This window comes from Limulus polyphemus, unplaced genomic scaffold, assembly GCF_000517525.1.
Source record: "Limulus polyphemus unplaced genomic scaffold, Limulus_polyphemus-2.1.2 Scaffold1134, whole genome shotgun sequence".
In the NCBI taxonomy this organism is placed as follows: domain Eukaryota; kingdom Metazoa; phylum Arthropoda; class Merostomata; order Xiphosura; family Limulidae; genus Limulus; species Limulus polyphemus.
Genome location: NW_013666744.1, coordinates 270527 through 280538, shown reverse-complemented (window position 1 = coordinate 280538; position 10012 = coordinate 270527). Strand labels below are relative to the sequence as shown.

The window sequence follows — 10012 nt, the reverse complement described above, 5'->3', positions numbered from 1 at the left end:
TTACTGTTGTATTTAATAAAGGAATGTCATAACACTAATACTAATAAAAGTACACACACACATAAATATATTATCAAACATTGACGCTTTTCATGAAAGTTTAAAATTTCTCCCCCACAAAACCTACCTCTTGGCTAATAACTGTGCTACTTAAGGGCCTCAGTAAACTGCGGGAACCAGACAGGATCTATAATTCAACAGAAAAGAATTTACTCAATAATGACAACTCTCACCTAATGTTAAATCAGGTCAATCACAAATATGTTCACATATTTTACTTGAGTACCTTCAACCATACAAGTCAAACAATTTGTAAGTTTACCTTAAGTCAAGCTGAAAGTGTTTGGGGACATGAATTTTGGTCTTTATCATATGCCACATCCTCAAAAAATATGCTCTAAATTACAATCCAAGAAAAATACTACCATTTCATGTTGATTTTGTGTGTGCTGGGAGAGAATGGAATCAACACTGACTAAATATCCATCTCATACCTGTAAGAATACTTAAGTGTTACAAGTCATGCAAGAGTGTGTCTACTAGCCTTTCACGAGTTCTGCTATTTCCTGTTCACGTTTAAATCTTTGTTAACAAATAATCGAAAACCACAAAATGCACTGAAGAGTAACAATTTTGATTAACATTGTTAACATTTTCCTTACCTGAAAATGTTTTTCAGATAAGATACTTAACTCTCTTCATCACTAAGAGCTATTACCTTGCATGCAACTGGCATTGAATTTCCTACACATGTCACAAGCCTTGAACAAATTCCCACCCCCTACACATGTCCATGTGTATTGAGTATGATGTAATTGTTATAACGCTATAGCCCTCCACCTATAGGAGGGTGCCGTGACCTCCAATGCAGTAATCCTTGTGAACACTAGCACAGGATCATAAGCGCATTCTTGACGAGGCAAATGAAATTCACCAGAAGTATTAAAGAAGGGTGGGAGGTGGTGCAGAGAGTTAAGTATCTATCTGAAATACACTTTCAGATTAAGAAGATCTTAACCTCAGAAACATTACCTACCTCTCTGCACCAATAAAAGCTAGAATCCCACACTGAAGATGGTGGAAGAATGAGTGCTTATCTATTTACACAGAGAAACTCCATTCTGAAATAGCAAGAGAATGGGAAAGGCCATAAGGTATGGCTTCCACTCAACAGGGGGTTGCCTAATGTAGCAGCACCTGATTGAAGACTGCATACTTCTCAAGCAGAGAATATTCTTCATCCATTAGTTTTGATTTTCTAGTATAGAGATAATACAGCAAAGGATATGAAAAAAATCCAGTACTAGTGGTCAAAAGTCACAAAGGTGGGCAGAACGTCAGAAAGGGAAAAGTGTTTAGGGCTGTAGGCTATTCTGTCTTCGTCAAATACTTACAAGATACCTTTTATAACAACAGGTGGAATCAGGAGGAGCTCTCAATTACATCCTGAGGGAAAAATCCAAGTCCCAAAGCACCAGGTGTAGTCCTGCCCTTAAACCTGGCTTGTTCTTGCTATCTTTAGTCCTAGTAACCCATTGCACTGTCTCTTGGTGGGAACTCAATTCCAGATGAAACATGGGAGAACTCTTATTCCCCAATCCTTGCAAGTAGTGCATTCCCTCCCAATAAGATACTGGTTGGGCCCACCCCTAGTTTGAAATGTAGATCTGAGGTATTTTCTGGTAGTGTTTTACAGGACACCACATTACAATATCTCCCAAGAAGTTCCCAGTAGATATGTACAGCCAGATGTACTTATTATTTTTTTGTAAAGGGTACAGAAACATCTAGTGTTATGTGGAATTGAGTGAGCAATCATGACCTAGAAAGATGAAAAGAAGACAGTGTATCTCCAAAAATATCAGTATTTACAGACCAGAAACCACTGAAATGAACATGTATGGGCACATCCAATAGAAATAAGAATAAAGTGTCCAAAAAAAAACTCGTGCAGGAAATGAAAGAGACATGAAAGCCCTGGTATCAAAAGTTTAATGTCACAAAGAACCAGGCTGAACCTGGCCAGCATATGGAGTAAAAAGAGACCCCCCAAGCGAATGAAATAGAGGATGGAAGTTGAGACAAATATGGAAAGCCAACCTACCCACCACAAACAAGACGTACATTTGGGGTAAATAATAAGACACATTCAAAATGTACAAAGTTGATTAAAAGAAAATCAAATTAAATATCATTGGAATTAAAGTTCTTACTGATAAGGTTAAAATTTGGTAAAGTTCTTTCATATAATCGAGACAATTAAAGAAAGACTGCATGACAAATATTAAAAAATAGTTAAAACAATAAGTACCAAAATCTTATGAAAAAAAAAAAAACTTGACTGAAGAAAAGTAGTTCTGAACGAGTCTATGTTCAATTCTAGTACACACAGATATGGCTGTGCATGGAAGATGCATCACCCTCCTATTGGCAGAGGGATATAGTCTAATGATGATTACATCATAGGCTGACACAGACTTGAAAAGGCTTCTAAGAAGCAGATGATTTCACAAAACAGTGTATGTGAGGTAACAGCTTTTTATGATGCAGAAAGGTGAGTACATTTCTAAATTGTTAGTGCTAACAAATACATTTTATGTTTCATTCTTATCCTACCATAACATTTCTCTTACATCTTGTACACTAGATATTCATTACATTTTCTAGAAGCAATGTAGCCACTAAATGTAACCCCTCTGTGCTTCACCATATTGGTCTGCTCCGATGCATGGAAGACGCTGCTACCAATAACTTTTCATGGTGCGTATGTTTTATAATACAACTTTTGTTTAAGTAATGAGCAAAATATAATTAAAAAGATTGAATTTTTCATGTGAGTGACATTTAACATGTGATTACCATTGAAACATTGTTAAACAGTTTCTGTTAACAAGATAAAAAATCCAACATTGTTTGGTTATTGCCTAATGAACCTTTGAATGTTTATAACTACTTCTGAATTGCTGGGAGCAAATGAACCTTCAAACACAGTCCTGTAAATTAGTACATTCATTATACACTTGTGTTAGAGGTAATCCATAACTATGCATATGAATTACTGGCACTAACATACAATATTATGGGAAAAAACTTTAATTTTGGCTCAACCTTGTAGTATTATAGCATTAAATATTAGAGAAATATTAAAAATAATGAAGTATAAAAAACAAAAAGAAGTATTAAATAGAGACGAAGGACCATCAAGTCAATATGTTGATATACGGAAGGACCAGCAAGTCTATATGTTGACATATGGTGAGATATAATAATTGTAAAAAATAAATTTTTATCTTCTAAAAGTAGATCAAGGAAATATGTAAATAATAGTGAAGCATTGTGAAAAGGGGTAAAACTATAAAGCATAGCTTGTAAGTAACTCCTGAAGATGGCATAGATCATGTCGAAACTAGTACTTTTAAGAGTGTTGTTTTAAAGTGGAAGCCGTACGGCTTCAATAAAGTTTTAATTGTGTAAATAGTAAATGTGGTTTTTAATTATTTATTATAATTTTAAAGTCATCCATAATAGTCATCACTTTAACAAGTGTACAAAACACTTTTTCACAGCCATCTTATCCAAGTGCACATAAGGCAATATTTTTTGTGGTTTGAACAAACCTCAACATCCACATATTAACAAGTAAAACTACAATCTATGGCAAAGTACTTCATCAAATTATACATAGAACTTTTTAATGCTACTAACATTAAATAATACACAAAATGCACAATCATTTCATAGAAACAAACATAAGGTAACACATGTACTTTGATTTCAACATATATATATATATATACATAACAATAATACAAAGAATATCAAGAAAAAGATCACCATGAACATTATGTAGCTACAACATATCTCTATTGTAGAGAGTATACTCCATTGAGCTTATACATTTTTAGATGTATAAGCAGTTCCAAGCATAGGGTGAACATGGTTCCAAAAAGGCTTAGTGATCAGAGAAATTTATAAACTCCCGTATTTAACATCAAAATTGTTTCATTTACTAAAGTGTGTGAACTATTATTAAGAAATTAATTCTCTGTTTTGGCACACACACACCGTACATTTATAACATTTGTGAAAATGAGGGCTATTATAGATGATACCCTAAAATTTTTAAAGGTGACTATCATATGGTTGAATATTTGATTTGTAAAATGAGAAAGAATATCTTTTTGGAGTAAACAATACATGATAATGAAAAAATATGAGGTTAACCTATTTGTATGAAAAAAATCAAAAATTGAAAAACTCACCATTGCCCTGGTCAAAGGGCAGGCATACTGAGCACAGGCATACATAATGACTTGTTGAGCTTTAACCAACAATCGAAACAAAAACCTTAAAAAAAAACACAAACATATGTGAAATTCTTGAAGAATCTTATGTAATCATACTCCTTCATTCAAATAGCTAATTTACATTTGTGGCTATTTCTAAATACATACACATTCTTATACTTAGAAAAAATTAATACTGAAAAGTAAAGGTTTTTGAAAATATTCCAATTTTTAGATGTATTGTAAAGCATTTAAATTTACAGAATGTAAATTCTAATGCATACAAGTTAAATGGACTACATACTTTGGCTATGGGTTAGAAGTGGGCAAGTAGTGGAACTTCACAATCAATTGTTGGGCTCATTAATCAATTACATACAACTGAATGATTATTCTCATATGAGATGTGGATAGTCAGAATAATCAAAAACAGTAATAATGAAAAACACTAATTTGATTTACATGATTACTTTTATGACATTAACATGCTCATACATAATTGATTATATTCATCAATTGCCCAGCATTACTACACATTTTCACCTACTATAAAATTATCCAGGCTTTCAACATTTTATTTCAATCTAAATCCTTCAGAAAAATTCTCAGAAGTAATTTCATGTGGATAAGCCATGGCTTATGAGTAAGTACGCAAAAGTTAAAAACGAATTAAGAGTAATTTGTGATTATAAACATGTTTTAAGGTTCAGGTTACCTCAAAATGAGAAATAAATTACATTTGAGTGACACGTTTGAAACACAAATCTAACTTCTAAGCATTTGGTTAAGGTAAAACAAACTAACAGTTGTGAAAATTATATAAGAATATTGTGTGCAATTCTGGAATCCTTATTGCACGAAAAATATTGATACATAAAGATAAAAGAGAGAAACTTGTACAACAAATTCATCCTCAAACTGACAGTATTAGTTATAAAAGGTATCTTATAAATTTGCTCTTCTTGTTTTGTAAAAGAAATATTAATGAGTTGGTTCAAATTTTAAACATTGTTTGTTGAAAATAAGGTAGAATCTAGATGCTTTTTTCACAAAAATCACTTAAAAGTTTATTCCTTAATTGAACAGATGGCATTAATGACATAAAGTGTTACCATGTAAGGCAAAGTATATAGTAACTCGTTTTGTACGATATGTGTACATTTTCTCAATGATTCCATTTCTTTATGTGCTGATCTCAGCTTGTTCAACAAAATCATTTCCTACCAATCAACTTTCAATTAACGATCAAATGTATTCCAAGGAGATCATCTTTCTGAACTGCCTTCTTTAAAATACAGTGCAGTTTGAGTACCCTTCCCGTAGGAAGAACAAATGTGAAAGTGTTTAACATCAGAGTACTACATGAGTACCTAATTTCAGAAACTGAAGCTACAAAAAATTGCTTAAAAGATTTGGACATTTTTCTAATAAGGACTAAAGGTAACTTGGGTGTGCGCATAAGTAGACAGAGCTTTGGATAATCTGCCTATGGATAGTTTGTTTCAGTGATCTATGAAAAGGTTCAAAAATACAAAGATAGAAATTCACATCTAGATTTCTTCTTTGGTAAAATTAATTCTGTTGTTTAGAAACTTGTACAATGGTTAGCCTAGTGAGGGCATGTGTGTGTGTTAGTGATTATATTGCAAGTAATGTTTATATTTAAAGTTAATTTTCAGTTAATAATTACAATATTCCAGCACAATCTAACAATTAACAATCAGTTAACTCGAAATTATTTCTTGGGTAAAAAAAACATTTCTGGTTTCTAAAGCTTTTATTATTTTGTATTATTTGCCATGTTTTGTTTGCAACCTTGAACAAAAGAAAATCTGCAACATCATATAAAATTCTGAGTACATTTAAGGTTCAATCTCTTGGTTTGAGAAATGTAATGAAAGTCCCAACATTTTGCTTTGGCATTGATGAAAAGACTTCCTAAAGAGAGATTACTTTTCCATTTTGGCATCAATTTTCACTGTAAGAATGGTTTTAAACCTGTTCATGACATCTGGGACACTTTTGGCAAAATTATTGAACATTTTGCCAATAAAGTTAAAAAAACAAACTTCACCCTCTTTATTTCAGCTAATGTTTTGTCATTGCAGCTTTATTGGGGCTAGTAGTATAAGAACTTTTGGACATTCTCTCAGTGTACATTGACTACTTTAGCACTGAAAATAGATCTATTGGTAAATTACTATGCTAAAGACAACACAGTTCCACCAAAATCTTGACACAAACAGTGGTAAAGAATTAATTTCAAATGAAAATTTCTCTGCAAGAGACAAACGAATGAACACAAAAGTTGTATTGTTCAAAAACAATAATACTATTCTTGAAAGGCTTGTTGTTTTTGTTTTTTTATCATTTGCCAGATACCATGACGACCAAACTTACCACTATCTTCTGTACAATCAAGTCCAAATTTTAGTGTTGACAGTGAAATTTCAACCACCACTGGTATTAATCTACTGATTCATAGGGACCCAACCAACCACTTGATAAAAAAATGTGGTCCCCTTTACTTTTTTTTATACAAAACATAAAACATTAAAATTTTTAATTTTCTCATTCATTACTTGCTACCTTAGTAATATTTGAACATCATCTACATTATGTTGGCTTGCTCATGATGTTTTCTTTTTGTAATACAAAGTGTACAACTTTGAAGAAAGATTGTGCTGCATTGAAGTCAAATTTCTATGGTGAATTACTTAAAATTTGGACAGACCATTTCCACCCACATCACTAAAGGAAATAATATGCATAAATGTTGTGGTGTTAACATCAAGCAAAATTCAGAAATTACTAAATCTAAACAGAAATGGGAACTCGCTCGACAGCGAGATTGAAATAAATTATCTTGGCATAGCAGTGGATAAGTCACTCAAGCTATAAAGGCAGTGTTCTTTTACTAGTAGTAAAGCTGACAGAATTTTACAGTTTATAATTTATCCAGACATATCAATTGCAATTCAAAGATATATCATTTTCTCACTAAACAAATCACAAGTTAGACCTAACCTAGAATACTCTATAGTATTGGTCTCATTATCTAAGAAAGGATATTAACTTACTGGAAAGAGTGAAGGGGAATACTAGGATAATTCGGTGGATGGAAGGTGATCTTAGTGGGTTTGTTTGTTTGTTTTGAATTTCACACAAAGCTACACGAGGGCTACCTGTGCTAGCCGTCCCTAATTTAGCAGTGTAAGACTAGAGGGAAGGCAGCTAGTCGTCATCACCCACCGCCAACTCTTGGGCTACTCTTTTACCAACGAATAGTGGGATTGTTCGTCACATTATAACACTCCCACCGCTGAAAGGGCAAGCATGTTTGGTGAGACTGGGATTCGAACCCGCGACCCTCAGATTGAGAGTCAAACTCCCTAACCACCTGGCCATGCCGGGCCGATCTTAGTGGGATAGTTTAAGAAGGAACTTATTTTATGTATTTTTTAGAACAGGGTAAGAGGTGATCTTATTGAAGTTAACATGATCATCCAGCATATCGATGGGATAATGTCATACAATTTCTTTGTGGTACATTCTGTAAATAACAGTAACAGTACACTAAGGTTTAAATAAATTTTAAACTGAAAGATAGGATAAGTTCCATTTAAAGTAGTTTTATTTTTATTATGATGAACTTCCATCAGCAGTAGTAAAGGCCGAATGAATTTAAAACTTCTATTTTTTCCAGGATAGGTGTGCAACAACGAACAGAACTTTGAAATTGATTTGAAGTTATGCCAGCTCAAGTTTTAAATTATCAAACTTGAATCCTACAAGTTAATACACACGATTTTATCCAATAAACTCTACTCGTACCAGTAAATAGAAGCCATACAAATGTGCCAAGCCCAAGCAACACCTATGCCTAAATAGTAAACTAATAACTGTAAAGCTAACAATTCACGAAAACTTAAAATATAGTGAACTGTTAGTGTTAGTAACACTACACAGTATGGCGTACAATCTACAAATGACCTTCAATGAAAAGTTTAAACAAAGAAAAATCACTACAGACGGAATACAAAATAGTCAAACACAATATATCTTAAAAATTGGTGGCAGTAAAAGAAATATTATTTTTATAAATATTTCATTATTCACCGCTACGATGCACAAGATTTTCATACCAATGTACGACTATTCCTCCTACCAAACCCACAGAACCAGAATTCAGATCACACCTACACGAGAATTTACGATAGTTCTTCCAACCCTTATATTAACTGTAGTGTAATGTTTTTACGAACCGAGCGCTTTCAGAATTTTATTGCAATATAACTCGAGTAAGAAAAAATAGTTTTAGAAATGCTATATTAAATCTCATTCTTAAATTCAAGCCAATTAATTGTTTTCTCACTGTTTTTATCAATGGAATTTATTAATAATCATACAAAGAATTATAAAACCAGTGTCAGTAAATTATACTGCATTAAATATAGATAGATAGATAGATGCACTTTATTACATCGAATTCCACTTAACCTGTGCTTCAACTGGCTTATTTCATATCAGCCAGAAAACCTTAAAATCGTCTTGTACAATGCCGTAGCAAGACTCCCACAACCCTGGGCTCAGAAAAAGATTGCGAGCCCTTCTGGAAATATAACATAAAACAATTACAAATACACAGAAAAAGGAAGCTAAATAATCTTACCTTGTTCCTGAGTGATATTCTAAAGTACATCTATTACTTTAGTGCATTTTAATATATATAAAGTTTACTTGCTTTGCGTAACTGTCAATAAACTCCCTTGTGTCCAAACTTTTTGTTCTACAGAAAGTGCTGCAAGTCCACTGAGATGGATTTGTGATATTGAACTTTTAAAGTGATGTTTTATAAACTTTAACTTTGAAGATGATCTCCCAGCTATTGCTAATGTCACCGATATTGAGAGAAACAACAAACTTGTGCGAACATTCGGAAATGTTGATGAAAGAACATAATTATCTAAAATTAGCATTTTGGCAATGTCATTTATTGTACTTAGTTTAGGAAGTTCCGATTTCAGGTAAAGAGGGTGAAAGGTCAATTTGATATATTTCAGCCAGGTCTCTTACAGCGTTTTAAGGTCTTTGACCGACAATGCCGTTAATGTTGATCGTAGCATGGGATAAAAAAAGTATCAGAACTCCATTCAACCTTAAAACAAACTCCGGATGAGTTAATCTTTGGAGTTTGGTCGATGAAAAGTCTTTTTCCAAATTACGCTTCAATTTTGGCTCTCGTTTTTCTAAAAACTTAGTTTCAACTCCCCAATGCTCATTTATGGTAACCAAAATTATCATTACACCGAATTCATTTCTGAACTTTGCAGTCTTATTGTAAGCATTTTCAATGGATTCACTTTCTTTATTTAGATCCGGAAACAGTGTTTAATAAATATTAGAGACAGTGTCTATAGAAAGCAAGATTTTAGTTTGAAGCACAATAAGAAACACTCTTTTGGAATGACTGTAAATGTTTCAACAGCAGCAAGCTACCAGCCATGGGCGTACGCAAACAATTTTCCAGGGAGGGCAAAGTAGTGTGAAATTGTGAATTGAATAAAAAATTTCATATGCACATGCTTAATGAATAAAGAAATAATTATGTTTCTCATTTTCCGGGAGGTTCAAGTGCCCCTCCTGCTCCCCTCCACCCCTGCAGCCGCCCATGTTTCCAACTTCGTTACGTTCCTCACAATTATTACTCGGCATAATAATATTTG

At 33.1% G+C, this 10012-nt stretch overlaps 1 protein-coding gene across 2 annotated transcripts in view; it reads right to left on the bottom strand.

Annotated features, from left to right (window-relative positions):
* Window positions 1–8549, bottom strand: part of LOC106462290 (ATP synthase lipid-binding protein, mitochondrial-like) — a 12565-nt gene extending 4016 nt beyond the window's left edge. The window contains exons 1-3 of one of the 2 annotated variants that reach the window (XM_013922191.2): window positions 8432–8549; window positions 4263–4347; window positions 128–187 (exon numbers count right to left, since the gene is read on the bottom strand). In XM_013922191.2, the coding sequence (XP_013777645.1) occupies window positions 128–187; window positions 4263–4307 (105 nt within the window). In that variant the 5' untranslated portion in view covers window positions 4308–4347; window positions 8432–8549. The other variant, XM_022389494.1, reaches the window with a different exon arrangement.
* Between the last annotated feature and the right edge of the window lie 1463 nt (window positions 8550–10012).